The 18556-nt window shown below is 42.6% G+C and overlaps 1 protein-coding gene across 1 annotated transcript in view; it reads right to left on the reverse strand.

Annotated features, from left to right (window-relative positions):
• Positions 1-216: 216 nt before the first annotated feature.
• Positions 217-18556, reverse strand: part of LOC116628038 (probable G-protein coupled receptor 139) — a 38966-nt gene continuing 20626 nt past the window's right edge. The window contains exon 2 of the mRNA XM_032398084.1: positions 217-1251. Coding sequence (XP_032253975.1) covers positions 317-1251 — 935 coding nt within the window. The 3' untranslated portion in view covers positions 217-316. The remainder of the gene's footprint in view (positions 1252-18556) is intronic.

Raw genomic sequence — 18556 nt, forward strand, 5'->3', positions numbered from 1 at the left:
AATGACTGTAGATGGTGCCAAGGCAAAGTCGTAGACTGTTTATTATGTGTCCTCACTGGCCACAGGATGAAGACACAACCTCCAAAGGTATCTTCAAACTGGTAGGAACTTTTGCTGTCAAGTGACATTGTGAAAATGAATGCATAAATGAAAACAAGATTGATGCTTTTCTTTCTTCTCTTCCATCTTTTCTCATCTACCAGTCTGAGAGTTGCTTGGTCCATGGAGACAGGAAATCAGGTTAGCACTCTTAAGTGGGCTACCCTCCCATCTGGAAATAGATTAGACAGAGGCACTAGGTGCCAAGCCTATGGGGTCATGGGGATACTTTTATAGGTTTTCCATTTTTGTCATACTGGTACACCAGCATCTTGATACAGTGTGAGTTGGCTGGCGAGATCCAGGGGCTACTTGTTATGGAAAAGTTATGGTTGGTGTAAAACTGTACAGGTTGCTTCTGGCACTTGAAGAAGGCCTTGAGCGTGGCAGCCGCCATTGTGCGGAACCTCTTGCTGATGAAGCAGTAGAGGAAGAAGTTGATGGCTGTGTTCAGGAGGGCCAGCATGTTGGAAATGTCGGACATGATGTGCACCAGCCAGCGGTTTTGGATGGGCGCCCCATAGAGGTGGTAGAGAATCATGATGATGCGGGGGGCCCAGAGTGTGGCAAAGATGGAGGTAATGGTGAACAAGATGGCAGTGGTTTTCCCTGTAGAGTAGCCACGCAGGCGAAAATTGCTTTTCCTCCTGAGCTTGTACACAATGATTGAGTTCAAGATGAAGAAGATAGAGCAGGGCACCAAGTACACAGTGAAGCAGTGAATCCAGATAAGGACATGATGCATGGAGGTGCTGATGTAGTCTTCAGTCCAGATGTTGGGCCACCAGTAGTAGGGGATGCTGGTCAGGAAGCAGGTGATGTAAACACTTACAATGACTTTCCTGGTGCGGGCTGGGTAGGAGACCGTGTGGTACTTGAGTGGGTGGCAGACGGCTATGTAACGGTCAATGGTTAATGGAACAGTAATCCAAATGGAGGTGTGGATGGATGAGAATTCCAGCACTTCTATGATCTTATTGGCCACCTGAGGCAACTGCATGTTCAAGATGAAATCTTCCAACAGGAAATCCACAAACACAATGAAAAAGAGGACCAAGATATCAGCAGCAGCAAGTGCCAAGAGATAGTTGTAAGAGGACTTCTGCCTTCTAGCTACCAGCTGAGAGAGGATGATCACTGTCAGGATATTTGCTGTGGAGAGAAGAGAATCTGGTTTATCTCTGAAGTGAGATGACTTTATTGGCTACTATGGGGCCATAGGCATACATTCATGGGCACTCTCATGGCAGCCAAAGGGACCGAACCAATGCTTTTGAGGAACAATCTCTGCACTACAAATTGTATCTCATACAGACATCTGGATACTATTTTGACAAAATTCTATGCTCATATTGTAGTTTATTTATTCCTCACACAATCATTGGAGGTGGTGCTGCCATTGTCCTCACTTCAGAAATGAAACTGGGGCACAGAGGGCTTAAGGAACTCAGAATCACACACTTAGTAAGTGCTGGTGACAGGAACCAAACCTAGATCCCCTAATCCCAAATCCCATGCTCTTTCTTTTGTCCAAGTGCATGCAGGAAAATACGGGGTGGGATGGCTTTCCCTCCTTCATGTGTTCAGGAAGGAGATTGACCTCTTAAGAACCTTTTTGCAACCTGGATTTTAGGACCTTTCCTTTTTACATAGATTTAGTATTGAAGGCGTGGAGAAGATCATGACCTTCAGATTAGTTTAAAGATAAATTCTACTTATTTTTAGAGTAGGTGCAGATGGTCCCTGATTTATGATGGTTCGACTTACAATTTTCCGATTTTACTATGGTACAAAAGCTATAGGCATTCAGTAGAAACTGTACTTGGGATTTTGAATTTGGATCTTTTCCCAGGCTGGCGATATGCGTTACGATACTGTCTTGTTATGCTGGGCAACAGCAGCAAGCCAGAGCTCCCGGTCAATCACGTGATCACGAGCACTTAAAACTGACACAACTTACAGCCATCTGTACCTGTACGACCATCCTGTTTTTCATTTTCAGTACAGCATTCAATAAATTACATGAGATACTCAACACTTTATTATAAAATAGGTTTTGTGTTAGATGATTTTTCCCAACTGTAGGCTAATATAAGTGTTCTGAGCATGTTTAAGGTAGGCTAGGCTAAACTATGATGTTTGGTAGGTTAGGTGTATTCAATGCATTTTCAACTTATGATGGGTTTATCAGGATGTAACCCCATCATAAATCGAGGAAGAGTTGTAGTCCACAATATGGTGCATTATTAAAAATAATAGCAGAGAGAAGTAAATTTCCCTTCTTGTTGTCCAACCCCCCAAGTACCCCTCCCACAGGGCCATCACAGTAATAAATAGTTTGTCTTTATACATGTCTATATAATGCATGTATATAGTTTTTGAATAAGCAGTAGCAGTTATTTTTTTGGCCAATTTGTTTTGACAATGTATGCATATAATTTCTTTCTTTTTTTTTTTTTTTAAGTTTTTATTTATTTAAATAATCTGTATACCCAGTGTGTGGCTTGAACTCATGACTCTGTGTTCAAGAGTCACACACTCTTCAGACTGAGCCAGCCAAGCGCCCCTGAAAATGCATGCATATAATTTCTGATCAATTTTAAAAACAAATGTCTCTCTGAATTAGACACATCTGGAAAGTCTTTAGGGACTCATTCTTTTTTTTTTTTTTTAAGATTTTATTTATTTATTTGACAGAGGCAGACATAGTGAGAGAGGGAACACAAGCAGGGGGAGTGGGAGAGGGAGAAGCAGGCTTCCCACTGAGCAGGGAGCCCAATGTGGGGCTCGATCCCAGGAGCCTGGGATCATGACCTGAGCCAAAGGCAGACGCTTAACGACTGAGCCACCCAGGTGCCCCATTAGGGACTCATTCTAAAATGATATTCTGATGGGTAATATCTAGAAGTCATTCTTCACATTTAATTTCATTCATTTTCACAGTCAACACTGTTAATCCTATTTTGCAAAATTCTCAGAGAATTTATATCCCTTTTCTGAAGTCCAGTGACAGAGCTGGCATCTGGATCTCCCTTTCTCAATCTCACCTTTTAAAATACTATACAAAAAAAAATATTATACAGTAGTTCATTTATAAAATTGTCCTGTAACATACACATCCTGGGACACTCATCGCTTGGATTAAACAAATTTTAACATTTTGCCATATTTGCTTCAGTTATTTTTTAATTTAATTTAATTTTTTGAGAGAGAGAGCATGAGCGGGGTTGAGGGGGTGTAGGGAGGGCAGAGGGAGAGGGAGAGAGAGAATCTTAAGCAGGCTCCAGGGCAGAGCCTGATGCAGGGCTTGATCTCATGACCCTGAGATCATGACAAAATCAAGAGTCAGATGCTTAACCAACTGAGGCACACGGGTGCCATCTTTTCACTCTCTTAATAGTGTCCTTTGTTGTAAAATTTTAAAAATTTGATGAGGAACGTTTTATCAATTTTTTTTTTTTTTAAAGAACTGACAGTATAGACACAACTGAAGTCCTCTTTGAAATTGCCCCAAGCCCATTCTTTCCCCTCCCTCCTTCTTTCTTTCCCTAGAGGCAACCACTGTGCTGTAATCTTCAGGGCCCCATTTGCATACCCTTACTTTATAGTGAACCGTCCATTCTACATCCTGCTTTTTCCACTCAGCATTATGTTTTTGAGACCTATTTTGTTGATACACGTAGCTCTCATTCACTCAGTTTAACGACTATATAGCATTCCATTGTATAAACTTACTATAATTTATCTTCACATATACATACATAGAGATATATCTATACATATACACACGTCTCTCTATATTTCTATATACACGCTTATTATATAGACACATATACACACATATATATGTCTATATGTATATATACACATATTGGGTAGACGTGTGTGTGTGTGTGTGTGTGTGTATATAAAACAGTGTACATTTAGATTGGTTCCAAGGTTTTGCTATTAAAAACTGCTGTAGTTAACAACTTGATAGGACTCTCCATGAGAAGTATTTATATGTGAGAGTTTCTCTTGGGTAGTATGTATGTAGAAGTATATTTATTATGTTCTAGAGTATGTGCATCTTTATCTTTACCAGATTCAGCTGAATTGCTCTGTAAAGTGGTTTTACTAATTCACACTCCCAACAGCAGAGTATGAGATTCCAGTTGCTCCATATCCTCTCAGTATTTGCTACTGTCAGTTTTTTTGTTTTTGTTTTACGTCTGTGCTATTCTTGCTCTTGTTCAAGGCACTTTGAAATAACATTTTGAAGTGGTGAAGATTTAAGGTACTGATTATATTAATTAGCCAGGATGCAAACCCAGGACCAACACCCATGCTCTAAACCACTCTACAATATTGATAATTCAAGTAGGGGTGGGGGTGCCATGCAGGTATATTACACTGTATGCAAAAGAGAAAAATAACGAGTGAATTCTACCTTAAGTCAGTCTTAAGAAAAGACATCCCATTAAAGCAAAGTTCTTTGTATTTGTAAACCTGAAATTTCAAAAGTTTATTCAGGCATTCAGCATTGTTTTTACGCATTGACTATGAGCTATGCCCTGGGAGGGGATGTTGAACAAAATAGACATGGATGGTCTTGCCTTCATGGAGCTTAGAATCTTTTAGGCAAGAAAAATGTCAACTGAAGAGCCACAGCAGAAAATGTATAATTGAAAGCTGTAAGTGCTATTAGTGGTCAATAAAAGGTTTGTTGAGGAAATGATGTTCAAGGTGAAATTTGGAGAACCGGTAGAAAGTAAATAGGTAAAAAGGGTGGGAGTAAAAAGTGTGTTTCAGACAAGGGAAACAGCATATGCAAAGGCCCTGAAGTGAGGAAAGCATGAAGAGTTGGGTTTCTAAGGAATGCTTATATTGATTTTCTGCTTGCTCTCTCTATACTTTTGCATTTATAGCTCTCTTTTATTAAACAGTCTTGCTATGTTCTGTTGAAAAGTATTCCAAAATGTTTTATTCATTTAGAAATCTTTTCAAAAAGTATTTAGCATTTACCTTCTGTGTGCCCATGTAGAAACAAATTGGTATTACACACATTTAGAATCTCCACTCAAAGTATAGAAAAACACACAAGTAGCTAAGTATTAAAGAGATAAATGAGAACACACATAGTGATACAAGAGGGACTGGTGAACAGATATAGAATGAAGGGTAAAGGATTTGGAAGAAGGTGTGGGTCAAAAGTCTGGCTACTTTGATCTAATCATACGCAGAGCTTCCTAAAAAGAAGCTGTGAAATATTTCAGGTGTGATGCTTACCCATCAAAGCCAAAAGCATCAGGACTCAGGATTAAGTGTGTGGAGTCTGGTGCTGGGCTCTGGGGTTTGTTTCATCCTAGTTCTACTACTTCCTGGCTTTTTGGCTTTGGGCAGATTTATTCGATCTCTCTGCATTTCAGTTTTCTTCTTTATAAAATGGGTTAATAAGAATGTCTGCCTCAGAGGGTTGTTTTGAGAATCAAGTGAGATAATTTTTATAAAGTGGTTAGAGCAATGCCTGGCATGTGGTAAGTTCTCAGTGAATGTTAGCTATTGACTGAGGGTCCACTCATTCAGCAAATGTTAACAGAGCATTTACTATGTGCCAGGCACTGTATGATGTGCTGGAGATGCAAGGATTAACAAAATGTGCAAGTTCCCTTTTATCATGGGGCTTATTGTGTGGTGGGAGAGACAGACAATAAGCAAATATAAAAATGTACAAGAGAATTTCAGACAGCGATACTATCCAGAATAAAATCCAGGGATGAGACAAATTGATGGGAGATTATTTTTTAGATTGGAAAGTGACATTTGAGTTCAATTAAGGATGAGAAGAAGGGATCTGCCACGGAGAGATCTGTGGGAAAAGAATTCTGGGCAGTGGGGGCCCTGAGGTGGGAGTAAGCATGGTATTCATGGAACAGAAAAAAGGCTTCTTATCAGTCCTATTATCATCCCCATTTGATAGATGAGGAAACTGAGGATTAGATTTTTAGGTAATTTGCCCAAAGCCACATACTGAGTAAGTTGGGGAGCCAGAAGGTGACTGTAGTTCTGTCTGACGTTATGGTATATCAAGTTCTGCGTTGTTTATTTTTGGTCATAGGAAAGACTTCTCAGCTGGAGGAAAGTGATTCCTGTTTCCTTGGTTGCCTCTGACTTAGAAAAGTACTGTCATTTCTCCCTCATGTCCCTGCTGTACCCACCAGCCTGTAAGGAGGCAGGAATGGATAAATGCTGGATATATTCTTCAGGGAATGACTCTTCACCACTGTCTCTTACTTCCTAGTTGAATGCTATTTGAAGTGTGGTGCTAAAAATTCTCCATATCCAAACTCTTTAAAAATATTTCAGCCCCATCTAATTAATGCTTTAAGTCAGGCAAGTCATCATCTCCAAACTAAATTGCTGTATTCATATTTGACATTTTCTTAAGTTTCTAGTAATTGCCTCTCTTGAGAAACTAACCTGCAGACACTAAACTAACCCATTTCTTTTGTACAGTTAGATTTGCCCCCAAGGCAACATCAGGCACACGTAGGAGATCCTTGGGATGAGAGAACATGTGTGTGGAGCCACACAGACCTAGAGGGGAATGGAACGATGCCTGTGTATTGATTTTCTGAAAAAGAAATGAGAAGGTAGAGTTAGGTTTGACATTTGCTATAATTACCTACATCAAAAAATCCCTTCATTTCCACCCAGGCGCATTTTCCCCCAAAGAAAAGGAGTGGTGTTGACAGGGTCTGTGTGTATTTATAATGGGTGAAACAAAAAACAAAGAAACCCAAGTCATCATCGTCTGAAATTCTTTTTCTCAGCTTTTCTCTCAAACTAACTGGCCCAAGTCTCGTGTTGTGGAAACTCAAGCCCCAGTGAACTTCACAATCAAAATGTCAGTGCTTCTAAAAAGCAAATCCTTTCTGTCAATGGTGTCACTGGACAGGTTTAAGCTCCTGGGTAATAGAAAGCCCATGTTTTGTGATTGCAAAGCTTCTTGGTTATATTCTTGGGGGAATTAATTTTCTGTAATTTGCAGCTTACTATGCTCAAACTTGAGAGGATTTGGGGAGTGGCTGAAAGAACAACACAGGTTTGGCTGTCAGACCCTACCACCAAACTATTTACTGTACAGAGTGAAAGGCTCAAGGTTTTCCAGAATTATTTTCTATGTCTGTGAGGACTACAAGGTCCCTGCAAGTTCCTTGGAAGAAGTAGCTGGAACAGGGCACTGACTGAGAGTTCTGAGTTTATCTCTCTTAGTTCTGCTATATTTCCTTTTTTTTTTGGTCTTTGAAAATTAGTTTTTTGGGGGGCGCCTGGGTGGCTCAGTTGGTTAAGCGTTTGCCTTCAGCTCAGGTCATGATCCTGGCATCCTGAGATCCAGCCCCACATTGGGCTCCCTGTTCAGTGGGGAGCCTGCTTCTCCCTCTCCCTCTGCCCCCGCCCCATGCTCTCTCTCTTGCTGTCTCTGTCTCTCTCTCTCAAATAAATACATAACATCGTAAAAAAAAAATTATTTTTTTCAATTACAAAAGTAAAACACTTATAAAAAATTAAACATATCAGCATGTAATTATATTATTATTAGCTCACTTTTATTGAGCATTTACTTCTAAGTATCTTATACACAATACCTCATTTAATCTTCACAACCACCTATGATGTTGGAACTGATTTGAGAGCATCGAGGCTCAGAGAGGTTAAGTAACTTGTTTGAGGTCACACAGCAAACAAGTGGTGAGCCAGGACAGTAAACCAGGCTTTTTGCCTCCTGGGTTTATATATTTAACTACTACATCAGAAAGTAAAAGTCTGCCCAAATCTCATTTTCCAAAGATACTATAGTATCTAGTCTCATAGATGGCCCTTTAATGAACCACACCACTGAGTATTCATGCCTTTGGGTAGTCTCCTCCCCTTGAATTGGAGCTGGTCCTGTGATTTACTTCTGACCAATAGACTATGGCAGGAGTGACCCTATATGACCAGGTCATAAGTGGGCCTTCTGAATATGTGCTTTTGGGATGTTCCATCTTGGAACCCCAGCTATGAGAAGCCCAAGTCACATGGAAATGAGTAAGACTAGGTAGGGAGAGATAGGTAGGGGGCTATGTGATTAGGCTCACAGAAATCCCAAAAATGTGGAGGTGTGGGGAAACCATAGATAAGGGGACAAATCGGACCACCCTGTCCTAGGTGTGTGGGGTGGAGGACCACCCTGCCCTAGGTGTGTGGGGTGGGTCATATGGGGTGGGTGTCTTTAAGATAATCACCTGTGACCAACAAAGAATAACCAGACCCTAAAAAGGAAGTAAGCCGTTGAGGGTGTTATCACTAGTCCTTGCTCAATGGTAATATCAGTAGAAATGTTAAAAGGATTTAAATTCCCCGGTTAGCTTTCTATAAAAGACCAACCCTAAAGGCCCTTGTTGGCAAACCTGTTGGGACCCCTCTCACTCTTGAGAGCTTTTTCTGTATTTTCACTTAATAAACTTCTATTGCTTTACTCACTCTCTGTTGTCCGCGAGATTCAGTCTTCCGACTCCGGGAGACAAGAACCTAGCTCTCCCACATCAGAAAGGCCATGTGCAGGACCCTGGTTGAAAGCCCTAGGTGATCTTATAGCCAAATCCAACATCAATCACTCATGTGAGTGAGCCATCTTTGATGTCCAGCTCAATGGAACCCCCAAAGTGACTGCAGTTATTATAAATTATAAATATAATTAGTAATAATGGTTACTGCCACACAATGAGATCATACAATAAAACTGTTGTGCAAGTTGATTTTTTTTTTCACTTAGAAATAAATCATGAATTTTTTCTCCTATCTCAATAATATTCATGAAATATTCACCAATGGCTGGACATTATTTATTTTATCTTATTTTTTAGCCACTACAGAACTTTCTTAAGCATCTTTTTATGTTCCTGTGGAATAAATTCTCAAAAGTAGAAATGCTGGTTTAAACGAAAATACATTTTTTCTCTCTTCCTCTCTCTCTCCCTCTTTTTCCTAAAGGTAGCTAAGAAAATTTGCAAAAAGGAAAAGAACTCAAGTTGAAGCTACAGAAGGATTTAGGTTAGATCCCAAGAAGAACTTTTTGCTTGTAATGGCAGTTATGTGAACAGGAGCAGGCCTTGACACCACAGTTGCTCGGTTCATGAAGGTCTTCGGAAAAGGACAGAGAATGTCTTCTCTGGGCTGATTAAATTCCTGAGGTTCCCTTCTGCAAATACTCTTTCTCTGCATCCTAAACTATGTTCTTGTGAATTTCACCCCATTCAGCCACCATCCCGGGTAACTTAAATGCATCTCTCCTTCTTACGGTTGCCTGTCTTTTGAGCTAGAAGAGTCAGCCCTCATGCCCTATAGAAGTACAAGGACCCCTAACGTGGTAAGCAATTCCAGTGGTGTTATTTTAGCGGTTCCTTGGAGGTGCCCAAAGGACAGATTTCTAGGAGAAGCAATGTTTAAGCCTTCCAGGCAAGAAGTCAGCACTGCCCTTGTTTAGACCAGCACGGGAGTGAGTGCAGACTGATTTGTGTGATGGGCATTGCTTCTTGGAAGTTGTTATCTTCCTCACTGTTACCGGTCCCATTCTGGATCTCAGGAGGCAGAGGAAAAGGAAATAAAGCATGGTGCTGACAAGAATTGATGTTCAGTGTTTTTGGCCTTTGTGGATGGTACTAGAAGGTCTTCAGGAGGTTTTGCCCTGAGGGCTCCTAGGAGGGGAGCAGGGAAGGATTTCCCTGAGGGCAGCTTTCCCACCTTGTGCTTCCAGCCTCAGGTACTACTAGCAGGCCAGTGGCCGTCCTTGTTTCCTCATTGTTCCACTTGCCCCAGGGCAGAAGCTTGGGAATGAGAATGTCATTCCTGCATTTGGTTATCAGGGGCACAAAACTGACTGTGGACTACTAAGGTGGAGGCCGGGTATTGTCTCCCCACACCATGGGATAGGCAGTCCCTTCCAGATTCCCGGGAGGGCTCTGAAAATCCGCCCCCCACCTTTTTGTCCTTTGCAGGCTGAACCTCACCCAAAATATCCAGATATGTAAGAACCTATCCTAGTTGGAAGAGGTTGGGAAGTGTAGTGGTTAATCTCTCTGAGCCTCAATTCCTACATCTGAAATGGGCATCATAATAAATATACCTTCATGGGTTGTTATAAAGATACATAGAAATAACGTGTGTGAAATGCTTAGCATAGTTTTTGACACATAGTGAGCCCTCAGTTAATGTTACCTATTGTTACTTATTACACCTGGCCAGTGCAATTCAGCAGACAATTACTGATCTAGAGGCTAACACCCTGTGTTGGAAGCAGAGATGAGTCAGAGAGAGTCTGAGCTCTCCAGGAATCCCAGAGAAGATTCTAGTTTCCCTCCATGGATCGTTCCAGGCACTAAACAACCCTGTCACCCTATCTGAAATCCTTCATTGCCTTTAACCTAATCCCTCCAGCTGTAGCTCTATTCCATCCGCTACCCCCCTCCCTCACTTTGTTTCTCGGCTTGGTGGAGAAGGACGTTGGCCGTTACCTAAGGCCCTTAAGAGCCATTATTACAGGATGACTCTGTTGTCTCTTGCCTTCTCTGAAATAGCCTTTGTTCTTTTAAAATTTTAGTTTTTATTTTGATAGTTCTTTAATTTTCTTTGTAGCTTTACTGTCACGTTCTTCTCTTGTTATTTTTCTTGTGGAGACCCCTCTTTGTCACTACCTTTAGCACTGGAGTGGATTCTTTTCAAAGCTGGGGGCAGTATTTCCTCTCTTTCTAGGGTCTCATGCAAAGGGTGATTGCACAGCCTGAGTTAGGAATGGCAAAACACGGTTCAGCTTCAATTGATTGGTAGTGGCTGTCGTGTGCCCTATTGAAAAGGATTCTAAAGCCATGCCTGGGCTTAGCAGTGCTGGCATGGATTAGTGATACCTGCCATGGTGGAACACATGCTGTGGATTTGCCTCGAGGGTCTTGGGCCCTGGATATGTGGTGCAGTCTTTTTTTTTTTTTTTTTTTTAAGATTTATCTATTTTTGAGAGAGAGAGAAAGAGAGAGTGACGTGAGCAGGGGGAGGGGCAGAAGGAGAGAGAGAGAATCTCAAGCAGACTCTGCACTGAGCAGTGTAAGCACGGAGCCCGATGTGGGGCTCTATCGACGACCCTGAGATCATGACCTGAGCCCAAATCAAGAGCCAGCTGCCTAACCAACTGAGCCACCCAGGTACCCCATATGTGGTGCAGTCTTACTGGTTTTCCCAGAACCTAACAAAGCAGTGGTTTCCATTGTAGACCAGAATGAGTTGAGACCTAGTAAGGCTGCCCATTGCTGATGAATAGTCAGCAAGAGCTAAGATGGTTGCCAGGGCAGTCTGACTCAAGGCAGTCTGGAAAAGTGAGTTCACGTATCTGGCTGGTCATCACATTCATTTGGGCCAATTGGTTGTCCTACTCTTGACTGAAAAATTGCTTTTGCCTTTTTGACCAGGAGCAGTGTCATTGGGTAACCATGACAACTGCTAAATCTCAAGTTGGCCAATAGACTCAAAAAAGTTTCCAAACCATACTTCTTAGTGCCAGAGTTCATTTTCTTATAACTGCCATGCATTGAGCACCTACTGTGAGCCTGGTGGCTCTGTAGAGAGGAGGTGATTTTTTGTGATTCACTGATGAATAGTTTTACTTTAAAAGTTATGTGTTTAGTTTAAATGGTATTAGAGGAATGTTATTTAGGGTAGTGATAAAAACTTGCTTATAAAATAAGTTCAGTTTATTAAAAAATGAGTTGATTTAAAGAAAACTATAAGGGGATAACAGTGTAAGGAGAATGTAGGCTGTGGTCTCCATTTTACAAACGAGGAAACTGATAAAGAGATGGTTAGTCACCTGCTCAAGATGGCACAGCTGGTAAGTTGAAAAAGTATTTTGAAAGCACTCAGTGGTACCATCCTGGGTCAAGTTTCATACCAAGTGATGGATGTAGCTGTGTTTTCTGAGCTCTAGGGTTTGTCACAGAGACAGATGGGGGCAGGGCTTGAGCTGTCTCTCTAACAAACGTATGGCACAAGAGTTACCGGAAAGGACAAGCACCTTTAAATCACAGGCGTGTATTTTGGAGTATGGAGGAGCTGGGTTAGCACCCACATCTGCTCCTTTCTAGCTGGCACTCTTGGGCAAGTAACACCAGGAGCTTCAGCTTCCTCCTCAGTAAAGTAGGGGTAAGAGTGGTGTCTGGTTTGGAGGGTTGTTGGGGGATCAGAAGAGGTCACATGCATAAAGCTCTTAGCACAGAGCCTGGCACAGGCAGAGCACACAGAAAGTGGCCCTGGTTAGTATGTGTGAGTGTGATGACCAGTCCTGCGAAGGTGATGAACTGAACTAGGCAAAGGCCTGATGACGTGGAGGAAGAAGCATGGGCAAGTCTAGGCAGGGGATTCTCCCAGTCTATTTCTGGAGGATGGGAGAACTGGCTCTAGAAAAGACCTGTGACTTATTCATACTCTGTCAATGAAAATGTCCCTAACACTGCTGTCTGATATACATGTGAAAGTTGTTAATGTAGACTAGAGCCTAAAAGTTCCCATCACAAGGGAAAAAAAAAATCCTTTTTTTTTTTTTTGCTTTCTTTTCTTACTCTGTTTGAGGTGATGGATGCTAAGTAAGCTTATTGTGGCTATGATTTCATAATATATGTAAGCCAAACCCTTATGCTCCACTCCTTAAATTTACACAGCCATGTAGGTCAATTATATCTTAATAAGACTGGGGAAAATGGTGACCTAGGCATCCCAGTTTTGTTAGGAGATGCCTCAGGCTTCCCTCGGGTTCTGACATAGACCCCTGTGTGCCCATGGAAAAGCCACTTCCTTTCTCAGGGCCTCAGTTTCTAGATCTGCAAAATGAGCCCACTACCAGTAAAGCAATAATAACAAAGATAGTATCATAGCTCACATCTAGTGAAGGTGAGTGGTGGTTTAAGAGGCACGCAAGACAAGGAAGGGCTCTCCAGGGAGAGGGAGCTGCATGTGCAAAGGCAAAGAGGCATGAGAGAGGAAAACCCACCACCATTTTCTCAGGGCCCCTGACAGACATGAGTGCCTACTGTGTGTCAGGTCCTGAACCCCTTCTTTCATATCCATGAAGCAGTTTTCAGGTCTGTAATATCAAATATCACCTCATATTATAATATCTAAAATAAAATATATCACATAGGTTATATTAGAGCTGAGCACATTTATTAGTAACAGTTCCCTTAATCAAGCATCTACCATGTGTGGCTCACTTGTTAGAAGTTTTACTTGCATTAAATGGAATCCTCACACGACATTAGGAGATAAGTACTCTTAATATCCCCATTATAGGGACAAGAATACTAAGGCTCAGTGGGCTAAGAAACTGGCCCAGTCAGACATCAAGTGTGTGCTGGACTCAGGATTCAAAAACAATTTATTAGACTTTAGAGCCCATTTGATGCACATGCTTGTCCAGATGCTTCTGTAATTAGCTCTAGTGAACTGACCATTATATAGAAATAGGCCAGTTTGTTCTTTCTCTTTCTTTCCTTGTTTTTTTTTTTTTACATAGTGTGTATCAGCTGGCACTCTCCATTGCCCCTTCCAATATTGAATGATGCTCCCCACTGGCTAATTCTCCCTCGTATTTGTCCTGGGTGCTCAGTTTGGGCCCACACTGCCCATCCCCTGACTCCTTCTGGTGACTGCCTTGCATACAGGATGCTCATTTGTTTGTGCTGTTTTGTGGACCCAGGGTAATGGTCACTGGGTGCCAGGGGACCTACAGGAAGTCAGAGGCTTCCAGACTCTTCATCTGGAGTTCACTGGGGTGTCAGAGGCTAATTGTGGCTCTGCTCAGGTTGTCGCTGTTTGATTAAACATCTTGTGCTAAGCACCATCCATCTGCCTTCCAATAGCTGCCAGGGGTAGGTATTTTTAGTTTCGGGCAAATAGCTTATCAATTGTGCATACAAAATGCAGTCAACACAAAGCCTTCATTTTCCGTTGCCTGTCTTCTTCCATGCAGCAAGGACAAAGGAAGAATTAAACGAAGTTAGTCCTCACTTACTCATTCAACAAACATTCACTGAGCCACCCACCATGAACTAGGTGCTGTGCCAGACATGGGAGATGCAGTGATGTGGAAACACACAAGTGGATAAAGTCCACACGGAGCTTACAAATCTATGTCGACCAAATAGAATTCTGTTCTGCTCTCTACTAGCTCTGTGGTCTTGGGTAAGTCACACATTTCTCTGGGCCTTCTTGCATTAAAATAGCATGTGCTGGGCATGTGCTGTGTGCCATTCCCAGGGCTGAGGCTGCTGATGAGAGGAGGTAGGTTTCTCCTCCCTAGCAAGAGAGTCAGAAAGGCAAAGAGGTTGCATGACCAAGCAGCAAGTGTGAACGAGGCTGCTCTAGGCATTTTCTCCGGCCCATGGAGAGAGAGCAGCAACAAGGCCCACCACTGGGGCCAGGGAAGCCTGTACAGAGGCATGAAGGAGGAGACCAGGAAGACGGGCACTTGAACATGCAGGAATGGCATGAGCTAAGGAGGCAGGACTGTGGGCGGCACAGTCAAGAGCTAAGAACATAATAGATATAACAGATAAATTAAATAATTCTTCAGCCAATGATCCATGCTGTCTTTCTAGCCTGAAGGCTTCCCTTCTCAGGGGCTACTTCCTAGGGACAGCTGGTTGCCCTGAAGCTAAGGCTGTGTATAAACGGCAGCAATTAGTTGGCGACTTTGTGCCTCCAGCTGCTTCCCAGTATTAGGTCTGCATCAAGGGTCTCCAACTTAAAAAAAGGAAAGGCAGTAACATGGTATCAGGAAAAACCCAAATATTCACTATTGTATAGATTCCAGAGTGTGTTGCTATGATTAATCTACCTACATGCGGTTCCATTGCTATAAACATCAGTGGAGCTGACCACAGCTGTAATGCCTGCCACTTTGACTTTGAGAGGCATTTCATGGGCTCCCAGAGTCATTCCAGAAAGACAAGGGCAAAGAGAACAGATTCTAGAGCCAGACCACTAGGGTTCAAACTAGCTTCTGCCACTTTTTAGATGTGCCATCCTGGGCAATTTACTTAACCTCTCTGTGCCTCAGTTTACTCATCTATGAAAAGAATGTTGATATGGCACCTATCACAGGCTTCTGTGAACATTGAATGAGTATAGGAAAAATGCCTAGAATAGTGCCTGGTACCATGCATGCTCTATAAATTTTACCATCATTACCATTAGACAGGTTAGAAATCTTGAAGGGCAGGAAGTGTTACTACTTTGCTTATTGTTGCTAATATATTTCTAACCTCTTGCACAGTTTCTGGCGTGCAGTAGCTGCTCAATAAATTTTCTGTTGAATGAATGACTACAGATATAGATTAACACAACATCATAGACATGCAGAAGTGCTGGTTAACAGTTTTGAATAGACTGGAAGATTACTAAGGGTTTACTGCAGAAAATGAGTCAGGTGATGCAGATCAATGGCAACTGGAAATTAATTTAGTGTTCAGTATGAGAGAGATCTTTTTGAGACTACCATTCTCCCCTGAAGAGGTTTTGTGCCAGAATCTTCCATGTGAATCCAGTTTAGTTCAACATAAATTTAGTGATGCCCGGGGCGCCTGATTAAGCATCTGCCTTTGGCTCAGGTCATGATCCCAGGGTCCTGGGATCGAGCCCCGCATCAGGCTTCCTGCTCAGCGGGGAGCCTGCTTCTCCCTCTCCCATTCCCCTGCTTGTGTTCCCTCTCTCACTGTGTCTCTCTCTGTCAAATGAATAAATAAAATCTTTAAAAAAAAATAAATTTAGTGATGCCCAACTATGTGCCAAGCCTGGAATAGGCTCTTGGGAGTATAAGACCCATTCCTTGGGCTCAAAGTGCTCCGAACTTACTGAATAAATCATTCCAAGGCCCCATGGTGAGTCATTTTAAACTTGCTACTCTCCCATCAATGGCTTTATGCGAGGGTTTGAAAACTCAAATGGCAACAGGGCCCGGCAGGTAATATCAATGTGTGAGGTGGGCATGCAGGGGCCTTTTAATGAACTGGACAGTTCATGTCCCCTTCAAGAGGGCAGCCACTATTTAGTTCTACCTGGTGGTTTCCCATGAGGGAATGACAGCCATCTGTGGCCAGGTCTTCCAGTGTTTCAAGAGAGGCATGCAAACAACACACACACACACACACACACACACACACACACACATACACACACACACAGTATGGCCTGTGGGTAGCTGGTTTGAGGCTCTGCTAGTTCTACCTGGTGGTTTCCCATGAGGGAATGACAGCCATCTGTGGCCAGGTCTTCCAGTGTTTCAAGAGAGGCTTGCAAACAACACACACACACACACACACACACACACACACACACACACACAGGCCAGGTCTTCCAGTGTTTCAAGAGAGGCTTGCAAACAACACACACACACATACACACACACACACACACACACACACACAGAGTATGGCCTGTGGGTAGCTGGTTTGAGGTCTCTGCTCTATAGCCAAAATCCAGGGTCTTTGCATGACCAACCAGATACCTCACACCATCAGCTCCCTCTGCAACCCATGAAAATGCACCTTGCTCTTCATTTTATGAGCTGTTGCCTGAATGCACAGTACTCTTTTTTTCCTTCATAGCATTGTATGGGCTATTTCTTCTGCCTGGAATGCCTTCCCTGCCTACAGCTCTTAGGCTGGTAGACTTTATTTTAAAAGCCTTCCCTGATCTCAGTATGCTGAGTCAAGCACCTCATTGGCTAGAGTATTTAACACATTTTTATAGTGATCTCCTTCAGAATCTTTATCACCCATTCATGGAGAGCCCTTGGAAGGCAGGGACTGTATCTCTTTTCTCTGAACCTTGAAGATTTGCAGGGTAGTCAGAGAGTATGTACTCCATCAACATTTGTGGCGTAAGAGTGACGGATGGATGGATGGATGGATGGATGGATGGGCGGGTGGATGGATTCCCCATGGCATTTTCTGTGGAACATTTATCTGCTTGCTGTCACTTGTGTGGTATTCCATTATATGCATGATAACTTGATCTTATCCCTTCCTTCTGCTTCCTTCTCTCCAAACCCAATTTCTCTAGGTAGTTTCTTGAGAACTTTTTCCTCTTACCTCCTGTGATGGCTGGTGGATCTGAGTTCACATTCCCCATTTACTTGCCTGAGCATGAGACTTAACTCAGTTTCCTCATCTGTGTAATGAGGATAAGAACATTTCCCTGTAGCGCTTGTTAAGAAAACTGAGCACTTAAACCATCCCTTCATGTAGTAGATACTCAAAAGATTATTTGTTTATCCACTGAGTGCGATAGTCCGTTTCTTCCGTAGAGCACTGACCCTTTCCCTTGTTGAAAAGTGGAGAGGTTAAGAGCACTGATTCTGAAACCAGCCTTCATGGGCTTGAATCCCAAGTTTGCCAGTTTCTTGCTTTGTGATCCTAAGTCTCTTAAATACTCCGTGCCTTATTGTTCCTTATCTGTAAAATGGGGATAATAATACCTGTCTTATAGGGTTCTTGTGGGAACTAAAGCAAATGCTTAGAAGAATACCTGGTACATAGTGAGTGCTCAATAAATGTTATTATTATTATTTTTTTTTGCTTACCAGTCCAACCCAAGAGACTCTGGAGTGAGCCTCTCTTTCTCTCTCTCTCTCTCTTTTTTTTGTTTTGCATTATCACAGACTACTCAGGCCAGCCTCCCTCCCCTTCTGTCTATCACAGATACTGACTCCCTGCTGTGTTCAGGCACCTTGCCACAGCTGTGGATGTCATGGTAAACCAGAAGAAATGGTTTCTTACTTCCTGGAGCTTCTAGCCTGGCAGAAGCCAGACAGAAGCTCTGCAACAGCAGAAAACAGCATGCAATGGGAGCATTTAAGAAGGGGTAACAATCTAACCTCGAGGATCATGGAAGGCTTCTTGGAGGAAGTGGCATGTGTGCAGTGACATGGAGGAGTAGGAACCAGTCAAGTGATTGGGGAGCAAAGTATGCCAACAAGAGGGAACAGAATATGCAAAGGCCAAGAGACAGGAGAGAATGGCTATTGGAGCAGCTAGAAGTTCATCATGGAATGGAGGTCACAGACTGGAGGCTTATGGGGTAGATTCCAGGCTGCAGGAGTGTCTTTAGGATTTCTGATTCAGTTGTCATATCTACAAGTTGGAGTATTTCACATCTAGTTGAAGATTTGAGCTTCTTTTGAAAATCAGGAGAGGCCACGCTGGGTGACATTTCCATATGGGGGTGTCCTCCAGCTCAACCAGTCCCCACCAGACCTCACTCATTTATGTCATCTGCCTGCCCCTGCCCTAGAGAGAGAGCTGGGGTTGGGGGAAGTCTGGCTGGGGAAGAGGTGGAGAAATAGCAGCATCCGATTTGAATGATTCAAACAGCTTTGCAGCCTGGTTTGAGTTGA

The sequence above is a fragment of the Phoca vitulina genome, unplaced genomic scaffold, assembly GCF_004348235.1.
Source record: "Phoca vitulina isolate PV1807 unplaced genomic scaffold, GSC_HSeal_1.0 scaffold109, whole genome shotgun sequence".
Lineage (NCBI taxonomy): Eukaryota > Metazoa > Chordata > Mammalia > Carnivora > Phocidae > Phoca > Phoca vitulina.